This window comes from Lepidochelys kempii, chromosome 9 (genome assembly GCF_965140265.1).
Source record: "Lepidochelys kempii isolate rLepKem1 chromosome 9, rLepKem1.hap2, whole genome shotgun sequence".
NCBI classification, from domain to species: domain Eukaryota; kingdom Metazoa; phylum Chordata; order Testudines; family Cheloniidae; genus Lepidochelys; species Lepidochelys kempii.
The window spans coordinates 47,621,850-47,639,696 of record NC_133264.1 but is presented as its reverse complement, the minus strand read 5'-3'; the positions used below and the strand labels follow the sequence as shown (position 1 = coordinate 47,639,696).

Here is a 17,847-nt window from a genome sequence, read left to right as displayed (position 1 = left end):
CCTATTGTGAGTCTCAAAGAATCTGCACAGCCACTGCTTCCCTAGGTCATGAAACCAAACTACAGAATCAGCAGGTGCAGCATGGTGGATTGTACATTTGGATGGCTTATATCGCAAGATAAAGGGGGCCTCCTAGCCTGCAGTAACACTGCCATCTACAATGTGGTCTACTACCTCCCAGTTGTGTTCTGCATAACATTTGTTACAGCCAGGGTCAGATACTTAATAAACTGTACAAGGGAGGACACAGGCTTTGCTGCATACTATACACAGCTGAATGAGCAGTGAAATGCAGCTGGGTCAGTATCCTATTACGCCAGCTGTTCACATCTGCAACCCCAATGGCGATGTGAACACCTTTGCATTCCTGCTAGCAATTTTGGATGTGGACATGTTCCATGAGTGCTCGCGTTCCAAACAGGTGCTGAGCATGCCACATTTCTCCAGTGTAGAGAAAGTGTGAGATGCAGAGGCACAAGATGTTATTTTCTCTATATGTAAGCAATTACCAGCTGCTTATTCATACCAGTTGTTTGGTATATGAAAAAATCTCATTATCCATTTCCTCAGTTGCCTGTGTTAGGTTTTTTTTCATATAGGGCTGTTAACAGAACCATTTTAGAACTTTCCCACTGTACAGAGGCATTTTGGTATAGTCCAACCCCGGATAGCAGAAGAAGTGTTTAGGTCCAACTGTAATTAACCATATTTTTCCACCATGTACATCATGCTGAAACAGAACACAAAATGAACCCTGAGTACAAAATTGCTGTGAACCTTTGCTCTCAGTTCATTGCTATTATCCTGTTTTTTTAATTTTATTTACAGCTCATCTTTGCGCCAGCTCCCAAGGGCAGCAAAACAAAAGCAGCGAGTTACACTCAATGCAGGAGTCGGTTCACCCACGCAGAATTATCTGCTGATTTCAAATGTGATGTGCATGAATTTGTTCTTAATTACTGCTGTGCTTATTTCCTGCTCAATTTAGTTTAATTTGATTTCAGCTACTAAAGATGAACAAAAGCTAGTTTTGCCCAAAGAAACTCAATTGCTGCAATCAAAAGAACACACTATAAGCAATGGCTCAAGCTGGATTCTAATGTGGTGCTGACTGACGCTGTACCAAAAGGTGTACTTAGAGAACTGTAGTCAAGGCTCCATTCTCAATAACCCCTTACTGCAGAAGACACCACCAGAGCTGTGTAATTGTGCTCGCCAAGCCTAGATTTCCAGATATCAAGATTTTATTCAAGTTATGGAATTTTGCTAAACGTGTAGGTGATGATTATGATGACTGCAGTGGTACCTGGAGACCCTAACCAAGCTCTGGGCTCTACTTGCTAGACACTGCGCGTAGACAGAGTAAAATTTAATCTCCTGCATCAAAAGATGGCAGCCTGTTGTTACCGACCCATTCAAAGTCATGGGAGATGGTAGCCATTTGGGGAATGAGTGCTGTGCTTCAAAAGCAGGAAGGAAATTGGGGGGAAGAGGTGGCCAGGAAAGAGAAGGGGAGAAGAAATGTAGGGAGGGGAGTTTAAAATGATGTCTACACTACTCGGTGGGAGTGAGTCCCAGCTTGTGCAGACATACTCAACGAGAGCTGGTGCAAAGATAAATAGCAGTATATTTGCGGCGGCATGGGAAGCGGAGGCACAGTTTAGCCCTGCCAAGTACAAACCCACCTGAACTGTGTAGGTACGTATGTGCCACCGCTGGCACTATCTGTGTGATCGTAACTGCACTATTTATACTTGCGCTTGATGGGTTAGGGCGAATATGTGTACACAAGCTGGGATTCACACCCCTAGCTAGCAGTGTAGCCGCAGCCTAAGTGAAGTGAGAGGCAGTCTGGCAGAATAGAGAAGAGTGAGAGGGGTCCCCAACAGAGAGAGCGAAAAAGAGGGAAACCAAAAGGATGAACAAGAGATGGAGGCTCAAGTTGAAATGGGAGAGGCTGGGTGGGAGAAGGTGGTGGATACAGTGCTCGCTTAGATGGAAGGCAGAAAGATAAGATAACGTAAGGAAGCAGGGGGCAGAAGTGCCAATGCATGTAGTTTCTGAGGAAGGGGAAACCTCCCCTGTAATAGACCTGTTTGAGGATACACTGCAATGCTTTTCCTTCTGTAGGCCAGTGAAGCACAACTTATGCCCAGAAATAATGAGATTCTCCCCCTTGCCTTAGCCTGCACAGCTGCATGTGTTGTTATAGAATATACAATTATACAGTCCTTCTAAAAGTCACCTGTGGTACATGCCTCCTCCTGTGGCTACAAGTTCCACAGGCTGACTTGACACGTAAAACATATTTAGATACCCAGTTTTTCCTGTCTGGCTATTAGATTGTAAGCAATTAGATGCAGGGACAGTTGTCATTGGAATAAGATTGTGCCTTTAGAGGGGGCATTATGCCTCAGCTAATACATGGGGGTGGCAGGTTTATGACTTTGTGAAGTATAATCCCTCCCTGAATTGCCTGGAGTACAGGAGAGGTGCGTGGATGGCAACATCTTTTAAATTAGGTTAGGCTGCTGTAGATAGGCATGACCCACCTGTAGTGATGTGCACCCCAGGTACGCAAAGGGAGCAGTCCCTGCACTTTTCTGAACACAGGCACTGTGGCTGGCCCAGAGCAGTACTGCATGGAGGTTCTTTGCAGTACCTGTCCCCTCCCACCGTGAACATGCCCAGAGAGCAGGCAGTCTGGCCCATTGTCTTGTTCAGCCCTGCACCTATTCTTAGCACTTGACAAATAGTGTCGTCACCCCCACACACACACTTGCTCCTCTCCTCTCTTCCCCCTCCCTGTATCACTCAGGGAGGGCTTTTAAGTGATGGGGCCAAGGCCCTCTGTTCCGGCGCCTCAGGTCTGTCTCCTCCCCCCGGCAGTTTGCTGTGGAGTTAGGCAGCCTCTGAGCACCCCAATGGGATGGGCCCGGCACACGAGTCAGGCGTCCGAATGCCTATTTTCCCCCCGACCCTGGATTGTTCTGAGGCTCAGGCAGGAGATATGTGACCCCTAGAAGGAGGCAGCCAGAGGCCAAAACGTAGGTGCTTGGGAACTTTTACAGCAGAAATTTAAGCACCAATTGAGTTAGACACTACACAGTTGGCAGCAGCTAAGTGGGGGTTTTGTGGATCACAGTGGCACCTAAATCAGGGGTTAGGCACTTAAGTACCTTTGTGGAACTAGGCCAGGCTCAGGGAATCTTGAGAGACACTCATTTAACCTTTCCTTTTTGGAGCATTCAGCACATAACCCTTCAGCTAGTATACTGATTTTCAGTAACTATTTGCATGAACTTATTTCATATGCATTAATCATCTTGCTTAAAGATAAAATGTGAAGGCATGCAAATTACTGAGAGTCACAGCAAACAAACTGGGGCACACGTTCCATGACACACATGTAGCAGTTATTTAATCCAAACCCCATTAAAGTGTCATGTACATCTTGGCTTTGCAGAAAAACAACAAAGCCTTTGTTTTGTTCTTGGGGAACCTATTTTTGTACACTCTGAATCATGCTTATTGAAATGTTTGGGGTTTTTTCCCCACCACCTATTAAAAATTAGAAGTACCAGTAGTTGCTCCAAATGACTCTCTGCCCTCTCATCACTCACATGTTGCCTGCTGGAAAGGTTAAGTTTTGTTAATTGTTTCAAATATCCTTATTTTGAGTTTACTTGAATTCCCAACTTTATAAGGCCTGATTCATGCTCAGAAGGAATGAAAACTGAGCAGTCTCAAGAGGAATAGGTGAAGCTTTTTAAAGACTGGGTGACCAAATTTGGAGCCTAAAGAAGGGACCTGATTTTCAGAAAAGCTGATCATTCAGTAGTCTCTACTGAAGTCAATTACTTCAGAGGGAGCTGTTCCGTGCTTTTAAAGAATAGTTAACTTTTTTAGGATTCTAAATCTTCACACTTGTGCTTAACTTTAGGTACTTATGCATTGGAAAATCTTGGTCACACTGTGAAATTGCACTTGTAGGGTCCCTGCTCTCTCAGAGTGGGGGGCCATTATTATTGTAGCACACAGTAGCCCTAATCATGGACCAGGAGCCTACTGGGCCAAGTGCTGTACAAACACAGAACAAAAGGATAGTCCCTACGCCAGAGGGACATACAGCGGTACAAAGAAACAATGAGATGATAATAGTCAGCATGATAGGCACACCAGCACCCTAACTACTCTCAGTCTTCCCACCGTTTCCAAGGATATGGAAGGGAAACGTGTGAGCTACCACCAGCCTCCTCTATGATTCTGTTGAATGGCAGATAATCCTGCTCCTGTCTGTCTATACAGCCCTGTATTGTGGTTTGTCCGGGCTTCCTGCCATAAACATGCAATGTCTGGCAGTGGGCAGTGTTGTGATAATTGGGTCTATAATTTTACTGTTTGTGAGTGCAATTGTGAAGTATATGAAAGATCATAAAATGTTACAGTACTTCCTATTCACATTTATTATTATAAGTCAAGTTGCTTTCAATAATGAACATTACAAACAGGTGCAAGAGAACCAGACAGAGAGACTAAGTTAGTCCAAAAAAAAAAAAAGGCCACATTAATATAATTCAAAGACTATGTTGAAATAATGCCTGGTAAAAACAGAAGATGGGGAATCAGAAATTAATTAACCAACATTGGTGTGCTGGATATTAGGCCTAACTGGTGGACAAAATAATGAGGGGATGGGCTATTCCATCCACCATTTCCTTTGTGAGTCCTTAAAGAGAAAGACTGTGTGGGGGACTACAGACCAGATGAAGGCTACCAGACTGAACTTCACCATTGCCTGGGACCCTGAGCCTTCTTCATCCTAATCCTGAGACAGCATGACCAGATAGGGCCAGAGAGACCTGAGCACCTGTGATGAAATGGGACCAGACTTTTAATAACAACAGTTCCAGCTCATCCCAACTAACTTCTTTTCCCCAAAAGGGCAGTTATCACTATTTTTGAAATCATCTAGGAGACTGTCAAACAAGGGAGTTTTCGTTTTAAAAACTCTCTCCAGCTGAAGGGAAAGGGAGCAAGAAATGTAAAATGAAAACCTTACTTAATGCTTCACATTTCAAATGCTTTAACTGTTTTTCTTTTCTGTATCTTTAATAAACGTTTTAAAAGATTTTTGATGGTGTATTTGACATGGTACAAAACAGGCTGAGATCTCTGTATATCAAATCCCAGACCGTGATTAACTGTTTAATGCTGGACAAGAACTGGATTATGTTCATATCTGTGCCCCGTTTATTCAATCTAAATTAACACAACAGAAGCCACTTCAGCATAGAGAGATGACCTATGCCATCTCCTCTGTACTTCATTCTAGCTTCTTTTCCATCTTTATTCTTTATTTATTTGAGTTCTTTATTGCATGACAGTTGTGAGAATTTTTTTTTTCTCCTCCAACATCAGCCATCCATTCTCACTTACCCAGGTCCATACTAGAAAGGCTTTGCCTGTATACCTATAGCTGCAAACCCCCACAGTGGAGACGCAGCTTATAAAAAAAAAGCGTTTTTGGTGGGAGAGCCGATACTGGTTCCCCCAGCGAAATAAGCTAGTCGAACGATATAACTGTGTCTGCACTAGGAGGCTCATTAAGGCTATGTCAGAGGTTCTCAAACTGTGGCCTGCGGACCAGCTCCATTTAGGTGGTCCACGGATATTTCCTTCTAAGGTACGTGCCTGGACAGCCGCACGTGAGAGAATGAAGGGCCACCAACCGAATTAGTGAAGCCCTGCACCTGTGGCGCCACTAATTAGGAGCCTGGACCCTGGAGGAGATGCACATGTAAGGTGAGGTGGTGGCCTTGGGCGGGATAAAGGGGTGAGGAGAGGGGGCAGTGGGGTGAGAAGAGGAGGTGGGGGGGGATTTCGGACATGCAGGGCTGCGATGGGCAGAGAAAGAAGCAGCTTTTCCCCCGTCCAGGGCCGCAGCTTCCCGGGAGCTCCCCCCGTCCTTGCCAGCCCCAGCCCGGGGGTGGGGGAAGGGCACCTCCCTGGCATTAGAAAGGTAACACTAGGGATATTAAAAGAGAAGTTGTGTGCGGTTATCTGTAGAACACCAGCCCCGCCACGGCGCGGCCACACCACAAGCCATCACCCCCGCCCTCTCCAGCCCAGAGGCTACACGGGCAGAGGGTCCACCACAGACCCGGTCCGTCTTCTCTCCGCTGCGCCACAGCGACAGCCGGAGGAGGCGCGACCGGGCCCAGGGTGTGCCCGCAGGGCCTGGTCTGCCCAGCAGGCGCTGCACCGAGCTGAGGGGGTCGGTTGGGCCTGCGCCCAACCCCGAAGGAAGCAGGCGCGGCGGCTCCGTAACGGGCGAAGTCTCTGTGCAGTGCAAGCTCCCGCCCGTTTCTCGGCTGCTTTCGGCGCCACCCCCAAGATGGCGGCGACCTTCCTCTCTTTGTGCCGCCTTCAAGATGGCAGCGCGGAGCGAGACGGTCCATCGGTACCGCCTCTAAAATGGCGGCCCGGGGAGGCCCCCTCACTTGCCATTTTGCGCCGAGGCGGCCGGTGTGTTCGCCGGATAGCGATTGCGACTCGCCCGCAGCGAGCCCAGCGAAGGCGCCGCCCGAGCTGGCAGAGCTTGCGGTGCCCGCTAGGGCCCTGGCTGGAGACGGGAAGGGGCTGCTGTCCGGGCCGGGCAGCCTGGCGGCGGCGGCGGCGCCAACCGGCAACGGCTTTATTGTGCGACGCGGAGAGCTCAGGCCCCCGGTGAGGTGCGGCTCGGGAGAATGGCGCCGGTGGGGAGCGGCCGAGCGGGACAGTGGCTGTGGCCAGGCTAGGGAGTGGTGGTGAGAGGCCCCCGCCTGTCAGAACCATCCGGGGAGCCGGGCCCTGCTGCTCCCGGCCCGTCCCCAGGCCCCTCCCGAGTCTTTCGCTGTCCTCTCCTCCCGCCCTGCTGCCAGGTGCCCTCTGCCCTGCCCCGCCCAGGCTGCGCGCCCCGCTCCCCGCAGGTGCCCCGTCTCCCCGCCCTGCTGGTAGCTGACCACTTCCCTACACACATCTCCCTCGCCGCCGCCGGCGGCTGTGCCCCCTGCTGCCCCGCTCGACTGTGCGCCCCGCCCTGCTGCCAGCTGCCCCCTCTCTCCCCCAGTCAGTGTGTCCTGCCGTTACTCAACCCCCGCAGCCCGCATTTCTCTTCCCTGCCCCAGAGTGTCTGTGCCCCTGCCCGAGTGTATTCCCCGCTGCCTCCCCACTAGTGCCCCTCGTCCCGTCTGCGGCTCGCTCTGCCTGTGCGCCCTTCTTCTGGCCTCTCCACAAACCACGAGGTCCTGAGCACTGGGAAGTCGCCAGGCTTTGCCTGCAAGGGTGTTTGTGGCAGGAGCAACTTGCTTAGCCTGGTGCCGCTCAGCTCAGTGGAAAACCGGGACGCTGAGCCCAGTGCTGGTGCGATGACTTCTGGGCTCAGAGCTGCGAGTTTCCCCACGTGGAAACGTCACATTGCAGAGGAGCTGAGGCGCCGGGACCGGCTGCAGAGACAAGCCTTTGAAGAGATCATCCTCCAGTGTAAGTGTGTGTAAGGAACCACCGTTTTGCTGTGCAGCCTCACTACCATGCTTCTAAACCATAGCAGAGTGGGTGCCCTCTGCATCCCACAGTTCCCAAAGTTGGTAAGGTTATAAGTACCTGAAAATGGGGATATAATTGAAAGTGTTGGGCAACCTTAACTATGATTGTTACTGTTGCACTGTATATAATGAAAGACCAAAGCACTGGGTTGTTTGTTTGTTCATGCTTAAGTGTAGTATTTCACGTTTAATATGTGAGAGAAGCTGGTTTCAGTTCAGTCCGTTTTCACTGTGGATGGTGTGAGAAGTATCTTTTCATCTTTTAAGGTACTTCCTCTGAGGCATTGTTCAGATATTTGTTGGTTTGAAGCCAGCACCAGTATTGTCTATAGTGACTTTTAGTTGGGGGTTTGTTAAGTCTTTAGTGTTGGTCTTGTCCAATATAGTTGGTTTTTCACTTTGAGCTTGTTTTTTGGCCATCTCTTTTACCTATAGTTGCAATGTGAGCAAATAGAAGCAAATGGGTGCTCCGCAACTGTTGTGCTACCATGCTAATGCTAACACGTTACTTTTTTTCCCCCGTAGTGTAAAATACTCTTCTAGGGCTGTATTACAAATATTAGAGGGTTGGTTATGTTCTACAAGCTGTGCTTTGGTTGTCTTTGCCTAGGATGAGTTCAAGGATGGATTCTTCAAACCCATATTCCCATGAGAAGTCCCACATATATCAATAGGAGTACATTTTAGTAAGGACTACTTCTGAATAAAACTTTGCAGAATTGGTCCCTACTGTCTCAGTTTCTGAGAGGTTATCTAAGCCTGAGTAGGAATAAAACCACTGTCTACCAAAGTCAAAACAGGGTGTGTGTATCACAGTGTGACTTAGTGTCATATGATAAGTTAGTGTAGGAATAACTACAAGATCCTGAAAGCTTATAAATGGAGAAAGCTGGTTTTGTTCCTCACTTGTTTTTTAATTGCACTTTCTTGCCCTGTTAGATAACAAGCTGCTAGAGAAGACTGATCTCCATGCCGTGCTGGCTGATAAGCTGCAAGCAGAAAAGTATGACTTGCAAAGCAGACATGAGATCAGGTACTTGGAATTCTTTTTCAATCAGGATTGGGAGATGAACATTTCAATCAGCTGTCTCTCATACACTAAAACGTTATGCTCTATAGGTTACTACAGTAACTTGGAACCAAATATTCCAGTAGCTCCTGATAAACCTAGATTAGGTTGTAGATCACTTCATTACAAGGTCTTGCAGCTGTTACCCAGTTTAAGTCCATTCTTTTGGAAAGCTATCTTACAAATAGATTTTCAGACAGATAATGATTTATTTGGTCATTTGTAGCAGCCTCTGTATTTGATATGGGCTAAATTGGGCTATTATGCTATTGGACCTATTTGCCCCATAACTCTTATACTACTTCTCATTGTTAGCTTACAATACTACTTCAGTCAGTGACTTTGTCCAATTTCATAAGCATTGTAGGGAAAGACCAGGTCTGTACTTAAGGTAGAGGTTTTCAAACTTGGTGGCTTCATGGTCTCATGAGTCATGAAGACTTCCTTAGGGAGAAAAATGAGGTGGTAGAGTGCATTCTCTTCTCTTCTCCCTTCTTTCTGCTGCTGCGCCATGCCTCTTTCCCCCCCGCACCTCCCCATGCAAAAAAAAAGCCAGGTGGCCATTAGCTTCAGAAAGCTTTGTTGCTGTAGGAAAAACCCAGCTACAGTTAGTTCCTTGCATTGACTGCATATGAACAGTAACAGATCAGGACTGATATTATTGCAATAAGGGCACAATAGTAGACTTCAATATTCATGACAATTATAAAGTTGATGTATACGAATTACTTCACCCACCAATGAAGTGCAGCTACCTCTAAAGTGGAAAACATATTGTGTAAAACCACTGTATACTGCTGAGGATAGGAAATGAATAATACTGTGTCGTACATAAACTGCAAGTGAAACATTAGGCAAGTAGAGTGTAATTAGTTGAAATAGAATTTGGCTGGCATACCACAGGCAAAACATTAAGTAACTAGAGTGTAATTACTTGTTAGAAATTGGCCAGCACACAGGTTGATACCCTTATGAAATATCTCAAAGGTTCTTTGGTGACCATAATATTTAAGGTTGTACAAGTATCTGCTCTGGCAAAAGCTATGTTTGTGGGGATTGTAACAGGCTGCCCTGCCATCTGAAATAGATTGTGCCATTGATAGCCAACTTTCATTTGTGGGAGGCTATGGCCAACTGAATAATAGTGCAAGAGCAAAGACGGGAAGGACTACAGTACATATAAACAAAGCCTTAAAAGTAAAATCCTAAGCCTTACTCTGGAAGTGCCCTCAGTGTACTCTTGTACTCCTTGATAGGGAGTGAATCCCACAACCATGGGTCTCTGGGAGACTGTCTTTACCTCCCCTAAAGGCTTGAGTGGGGAATGGCTGGTTCCACCTGAACTGACTTCCATATCCATGGTAAGTCAGAGGATAACAGGTGTTCCCTCGGGACTTTTTAAACTACCTTTGGACATACAGCTGTCTGGTAATTGCTTTCTATTATCACATTGGGCCACTGGGTAAGTGCTACCTGGGTAGGAAGAATAAGTTATCAACACCACTTCCTAAAAACCTAGACCTCCTGTTCTATTGGTGACCTGGTTTGAGCCTACTTAGCTTGTGAGATCTGATGTAAGAACAGCTCAAAGTGGTACTGTTGCAGGCAAAATAGAAATATTTGTTATTATGTAAACTAAAGTGAGAGGGAAGTTTGAAATGACCACATACTAGTGTCCCTCTCACATTCATTTCCCTTCAGAACACTAATCTGTCACTCTGACTCCTTTCTGTTTTTATGGTCTTCAGAGCAGATTAGCTAGGTTGTCCCATCTCTCCCGCCTCTTTTTTCCCCGGAGTACCAAACCTAGGGTGATTACGCAAACAGATACTGCACATTTCCTTCTTATACTGTTTAGGGTTACTAGTATGTCTATTTTCTGATTTTTATTGTTTTAGAAAAACTGTGGGTTTTTTTAACTTCTAAAAAAGTTGCTTTGCTTGAATTATATCTTTTAAAAATTGACCTCCATGTTCCTGTGTGTGAGCTTCCAAAAAGCGTAGAAGATTTTGGTTATTGTGATGGGTAGCGTATTGTTTATATTAGTTTCTACTGGCTCCAACCTGATCAGGACTCCACTGTGCTGTACAAACAGAATAGGACAGTGCCAGTCCACAAGGAGCTTACAACTTCCATAGAGAAGATAGACAAAGTGTGGGAGAAGAAGCAGTGGCACAGAGAGGGCAAATGACTTGCCCAAGGTGTTACAACAGATCAGTAGCGGATCACAGAATAGAACTCAGGTTCCCTGATTCTCAGTCCATTGCCCTATCCCCTGGAACATGCTGCCTTCTGAAGAATTCTAGGCGCCATCATCTCCCTCCACAAACCACTTTAAATTCACCCAACCTTGCAGTTTTTGCAGTCCTTGGGGTACTGTATAAAAAGCCTCATCTTGCTTCTATTTTAACCTAAAACCAGGAGCTCTTAACATAGCTGGGTCTAAGTTCTATTTTGTAGTTAAGAGAGTGAACTCAATCCCTGGAAAATCAAGGAACCCTTCCAAACTGCTTAAAATTGTTCTGGGAGAAGAGGGTATTATGGAACTACTTTTCAGTCTGGTTTTATAGACTGGTCTGTTAATGGGGGGGGGGATAGGGCCCATAAGTAAAGTGACGACTTGTAAATTAAAAATTATGCAATTAGTAACTGACAGCATTGGGTTTATGGCATGTTGTAAGACTTGTGTTTGCCCTAGGCTAGGACTCAACTTGTCTAGCGTCTTTATGCACTTCCCGAGATCCTCTGAAGAAAAATTAAATGTTTATAAAGTGACAATCAGAACAGGAGAGAAATTGAAAATGTACCATGTACAGGAAAGGGCTAAATTATTTTTATCTAAGACTTAGGAAGAGGCAAAAAGATGGCGGTATAATATTCTAGATATAAGAAGCTGTAGAAGAAAAAACATTCTCACAAAGAGATGAGTATGTGGAGGAGACCAGGGCTAAATGAACTAAGGAAGTGGGGAGAGGAAGACAAGGAGGAGTAGGTCCAAAGAGGAAGGTTTTGTTGTATAACCTCAAATGCATGTGGGAGTCAATGGAATTCTTGGAATATAAAGACTATGTCAGAAGGCAGGCAGCAGCAACTCTGCATGTCCTTGGTGGGGAGATCAAGTTTAGGGAGGTGCAAGAGGAGATGAAGGCATTGATGAAGGGTAGTCAGGGAAATGGTGTCAGAATGTGATGGTATATCTGAAGGCATACAATTAAGAGAGGAAAAAGTAGAATTACATGACTGGGTGGGTACAACAACATGACAGGAAAAAGTGAGTTCTAGGTCAGGAATGAACCCCTCCACCCTCAGCCCCATGAGAGACAAAGAAACAAAAAACTTTATGAAACAAACTGAAAGTCTGAGCTGAGGATTATGGAGTAGTACTGGAGAGGAGTATTCTTGTCCAAAAGAACAAATTCTGTCCTTAAGACCTGTAGTTGAAGGGAATTAAGTCACATGTTTGCTCACTCAAGGAAAGTAGAGTCCCTACTTCTAGGATGCAAAGACCTCAAGTATTTTTTTATACTGTAGACTTCTTGACAGGGAGTTTCAAGAGGGTTATTGAAGGATGCGTTTAAATGATGTTTTAAATGTCATGCCCCACTAGGTCTGGCTATTTTAATTGGGGGGATAATGAGAGGTATAGACAGACTATAAAGAATTTAGAATTATGCATGAGACTTCCTTTCGTAATAAATTTCAGTAGAGGCTGGTTGCCTGGAGGGTTTTAACTCTACCTTAATGTTTGAATGTAGTTACGCAAATTTGAAATTGCAGGAGATGCTGTTATGAGGCTACCTAGGCAGAGGCTCAGAAGTCATCAACTTCTAGCTTGTGAAATCTTTCCTCTAAAATTCCAGTCCAGGGCATGATGGCACAAGGAATGAAGCTCAATTGCAGGAAATGGCCCAGCTGAGGATTAAACATCAAGAGGAGCTGACAGAGCTGCATAAGAAGCGTGGTGAGGTTAGAAAGTCCTCTTTCATGTATTTTCTGGCCCTTTGTGAGCATGGTGTCTGTGCAGTAATTGTGTAAAGATATTGGATTCTGATCCTTTTTCATTATCTTTGCTATTGTCAAATTTAAACTTCTGATAGGGTTGTTATCCCTTGACGCTTCTCAGTTGCAGAGTGTGCAACCTGTTCATGTGATTAACTTGTAGTATTGTTATAGTTCAAAGGATTTGCTTTTCCTGCATAAGTGAATCTTCTGGTTGCTACTTTATTTCCGTGCTTTTTGTGATATTTGAAAAAAGTAAATATTTCTTCCTCATATGTATCCTCAATGTTTGATGTGGTTGTGTCCAAAGGAGCCTTTCTGTCTGACAGGGCTGAGATAGTAAGGGACAGTAACAGTGATGACTACTACTCTTAAGTAGCAGACTTTCCAGTCTGATACTATCTGCTAGTACTGTGTCCAGAACTGTTTACTTCTTTGAAGAAGAGGAAGTTCTGAAAGATGCACACATTACTTATAAAGTTGGACTGCCACATTCTGACTAGGAGCCAATGAATGGCTGAAGTACAGGTGGCATCCTTGCATTTTTTGTAAATTTTTTTTCTCTCCCTAGTTGGCCCAGTCAGTGATTGATTTGAATAATCAAATGCAGCAGAAAGACAGAGAGATGCAGATGAACGAAGCAAAGTGAGTAGGAGCATTTCTTCTTTGTGATATAGGGCATGAGACCTACATTTTTGGTCAGGTGTTTGTTTTGTATTACAGTACTGCCTAGGAGCCCCAGCCATAGACCAGGACCCTGTTGTGCTATGCACAGTACAAACACACACCAAAAAGATTGTGTCTGCACCAAAGAGTGTTTTTCATTGTGTTATTTATGGTGTTGCTCTTCCAGGATTGCAGAATACATGCAAAAGATCTCTGAGCTGGAAACAGAGTGCCAGGAACTGCGCAGCAAGCTGCAAGAACTTGAGCGAGCCAATCAAACACTGAAGGATGAGTATGATGCTCTCCAGATCACCTTCACTGCCCTAGAAGAGAAACTGAGGAAAACTACTGAAGACAACCAAGAGTTGGTCACACGTTGGATGGCAGAGAAGGCTCAGGAAGCTAATCGGCTCAATGCAGAGAATGAGAAGGACTCAAGGTGAGATGTTGACCATATATGATCATAAGCGTGGTTTGAGTACGCCAGTCCTAGAGCGACCATTGTCTCCGAGAGTCTTCTGTTTACTCTGAAAACCTAGACATTCAAGGCAGAAAAGCTTCTGGAACTTCATGTTCATTCTCTGGGGCCAACAAAGGAAAATATGTTCTCCAGGGCTTTGTCTAATTGTAAATGACTAAAGTAATTACTTTTCCACTATTTCCTCAGGAAACTATTCTAGTCTAACAGATCAAACAGTTGGAATCTGTCTTCTGATTTTACCATGGTTGTATAACATACTGGTTACTTCTAGTTTTACCCCCTTGGACTAACCTAAACAATTTCTTCATTTTCTGTATCCCGTTAACTTAGTTGCTATTTGGCCAAGCGACTCATTAACTTGAATCAGTTCCTCATAACTTCTGGTTAATAGCCATGCATGCAGTCTTCAAAGTGTTCTCTTTCCAAATGCTGCTTACATACTTGCCTCCTTGGCATGTGATTCCTGTGTTAGCATCATATAATCTCACTAGGTTTCTTTGCTGACATATCATTATAGGGTTTGATTATGTAAAGAACTTTGTTTTTTTTCCCCTCCAGGAGGCGACAAGCCAAGTTGCAGAAAGAGTTAGCGGAAGCTGCCAAGGAACCACTGCCAGTTGAACAGTAAGTAACCCTAATTTCAGGCACTAGAAGTGTGCTAAAACTGAGGTCTGGGAAATAAATCTGTTTCTCCTGTCTGGTGTGAAAGTGTCTCTTCTTCTCATCACCATGCATGAATGTATTTTTGTTAGGGCTGTCAAGCAATTAAACAAATTAATCACACAATTAAACAATAATAGAATACCATTTAAATATATTGATTTCAATTACAATACAGAATACAAAGTGTACAGTGCTCACTTTTATTTTTTATTACAAATATTTGCACTGTAAAAAACAAAAGAAATAGTATTTTTCAATTCATCTAATACAAGTACTGCAGTGCAATCTCTTTATCATGAAAGATGAACTTAGAAATGTAGAATTATGTACAAAAAAAACTGCATTCAAAAATTAAAACAATGTAAAACTGTAGAGCAGGGATGGGCAAACTTTTTGGCCTGAGGGCCACATCGGATTTCTGAAATACTATGGAGGGCCAGTTAGGGGAGGCTGTGCCTCCCCAAATAGCCAGGCGTAGCTCGGCCCATGGACCCCCACCCCTGACTGCCCCCCGCCACCCCATCCAACCCCTTCTCTCATTCCTGACTGCCCTCCTGGGACCCCTGCCCCATCCAACCACCCCTTCTCCCTGACCACCCCTGGAACCCCTCCCCCTGACTGCCCCCCGCCACCCCATCCAACCCCCCTCTCCTTCCTGACTGCCCCCCTGGGACCCCTGCTTCCATTCAACCCCTCCCCCTGACCACCACCCTGAACTCTCCCGCCCTCTATCCAACCCCCACTGCTCCCTTACCACGCTCCCTGGAGCACCTGGGGCCCACGCCGCCCAAAGCACCAGGACAGGCAGCCATGCCGCCTGGCTGGAGCCAGCCACCGCACAGCACAGAGCACCGGGTCAGGCCGCAGCTCTGCATCTGCGCTGTCCAGCAAGAGCTCGCAGCCCTGCCGCTCAGAGCATTGCGCCAGCGGCGCAGTGAGCTGATGCTGCAGGGGAGGGGGAACAGCAGGGGAGGGGCCAGGGGCTAGCCTCCCAGGCCAAGAACTCAGGGGCCAGGCAGGAGGGTCCCACGGGCCGTAGTTTGCCCGCCTCTGCTGTAGAGCCAACATGTCCCCTCAGTCCTGCTTCAGCCAACCACTCAGAAACAAGTTTGGTTACAAGTTGCAGGAGATAATGCTGCCCGCTTCTTGTTTACAATCTCATCTGAAAGTGAGAACAGGCGTTCGCATAGCACTGTTGTAGCCAGCGTCCCAAGAAATTTACATGCCAGATGCTCTAAAGATTCATATGTCCCTTTATGCTTCAACCACCATTCCAGAGGACATGCGTCCATGCTGATGATGGGTTCTTCTGGATAACGATCCAAAGCAGAGCGGACCAACGCATGTTCATTTTCATCATCTGAGTCAGATACCATCAGCAGAAGGTTGATTTTCTTTTTTTGGTGTTTCAGGTTCTGTCTTTTCTGCATCTGAGTGTTTGTCTTAAGATTTCTCAAAACATGCTCCATGCCTCATCCATCTCAGATTTTGGACAGCACTTCAGGTTCTTAAACCTTGGGTCAAGTGCTGTAGCTATTTTTAGAAATCTCACATTGATACCTTCTTTGCGTTTTGTCAGATCTGCAGTGAAAGTGTTCTTAAAACAAACGTGCTGGGTCATCATCCGAGACTGCTATAACATGAAATGTATGGCAGGATGTGAGTAAAACAGAACAGGAGACATACAATTCTCCCCCAAGGATTCAGTCACAAATTTAATTAACACTTTTTTTTTTAAACGAGCATCATCAGCACGGAAGCATGTCCTCTGGAATGGTGGCCGAAGCTTGAAGGGTCGTACAAATGTGTAGCATGTCTGGAATGTAAATACCTTGCAATGCCGGCTATAAAAGTGCCATGCGAATGCCTGTTGTCACTTTCAGGTGACATTGTAAATAAGAAGCAAGCAGCAATATCTCCTGTCAATGTAAGCAAACTTGTTTAGCGATTGGCTAAGGATTGAGTGGACTTGTAGGCTCTAAAGTTTTATGTTTTCGTTTTGAGTGCAGTTATGTCACAAAAAAAAAATCTGCATTTGGAAGTTACACTTTCACGATAGAGATTGCACTACAGTACTTGTTAGGTGAATTGAAAAATACTATTTTGTTTCATTTTTACAGTGCAAATATTTGTAATAAAAATAATACAAAGTGAGCACTGTACACTTTGTAATAGAAATCAATATATTTGAGTATGTGAAACACCAATAATATTTAATAAATTTCAGTTGGTATTCTATTGTTTAACAGTGTGATTAATTGTGATTAATTTTTTTGAGTTAATCGCATCAGTCAACTGATTAATCGACAGCCCTAATTTTTATAGAGAATTAGGGTAATTGATATTTTTATCTTCAGTAATTGTGATAGAGGAGTGTTAAAACTTGAAAAGTCAGTTTAAAATCAGAAATATGTAGTAAATTTCCTTATTTGTATGTTTATAGAATGAGGAACTCTGCTGTGACTAAGAATATCAATTCAAGTTTGAAAGTCCTAAGACAGGTTCATTCAGTGAATTTGAACTCGTATCTCAACAGAATACAATTTCTGTGATGCAGTCCCTTTGGCATTTGGAATAGTTCTCCTGATCTGGGAGTGAGGGCCACTGGAGACACTTAGGTCTGGAAAAAGTTGGGACTACGTAAACAGTATGGTAGGGTTTCATGTGAGAGCAGAGATTGTACAGATTGGAAAAACAATATCAATTACTTCCGTGCTGGAATGGATTTATGCCTAGTTTCTGCTTTGCTTGCTCACTTACTGCCTTAAGTATGAAGTGCCCATACCACTCAGTTACCAACTAGGTAATATGCAGATTAACTGTAAACCAATATGGGAACCTGAGAGGGTGTGTATGGGGGGAATATTCGTTCACTTTATTGCTGAATAGAGTTGCTGTCTTTGGGGTTTGACAAAGGGAGTTGATTACAACGGGCCTTATTTGGCTGATTCAAAAGGAGGCATGTTCCCATACTTCTCCAGGGATGATGATATTGAAGTGCTTGTGGATGAAACTTCTGACCCAGCTGAAGAGACTTCCCCAGTGCGAGCTGTCAGCCGGACATCCAGGTATGTAGACTGATATTCCTGTACCTTTTTTAAGGTGCCTTTTGAAATGTCAATATAACTTAAGAAGAATGGGTAGTGGTTAATGAAAACTGTTGAAAAGTTACTTAACTCCCTTCCCACCTAGACTTAACACACACATTTCTTACTACAACACAGCAGCAAGGGTGGGTAGAGTTATATGAACAGCCCCCAACTGCGAGAATAGGGGTCAAGGAGTGATTGACAAATCTAAACAAAGTTTCAAATTGCTTAAACCCAATGAAGAAAGTCCTTTCTCAAAGTTTATAAGGTCCTTAACCTCACCCCCATTTATAT

At 44.9% G+C, this 17,847-nt stretch overlaps 1 protein-coding gene across 5 annotated transcripts in view; it reads left to right on the top strand.

Moving 5' to 3' along the window:
• The first annotated feature begins 6,175 nt into the window (after positions 1 to 6,175).
• Positions 6,176 to 17,847, top strand: part of ATG16L1 (autophagy related 16 like 1) — a 28,755-nt gene continuing 17,083 nt past the window's right edge. The window contains exons 1-7 of one of the 5 annotated variants that reach the window (XM_073360186.1): positions 6,176 to 7,524; positions 8,526 to 8,619; positions 12,516 to 12,621; positions 13,226 to 13,299; positions 13,508 to 13,759; positions 14,360 to 14,425; positions 17,446 to 17,532. In XM_073360186.1, the coding sequence (XP_073216287.1) occupies positions 7,410 to 7,524; positions 8,526 to 8,619; positions 12,516 to 12,621; positions 13,226 to 13,299; positions 13,508 to 13,759; positions 14,360 to 14,425; positions 17,446 to 17,532 (794 nt within the window). In that variant the 5' untranslated portion in view covers positions 6,176 to 7,409. Of the gene's footprint in view, positions 7,525 to 8,525; positions 8,620 to 12,515; positions 12,622 to 13,225; positions 13,300 to 13,507; positions 13,760 to 14,359; positions 14,426 to 17,445; positions 17,533 to 17,847 lie in introns of those variants that run through there. The other 4 variants (XM_073360189.1, XM_073360188.1, XM_073360190.1 and 1 more) reach the window with 4 other exon arrangements.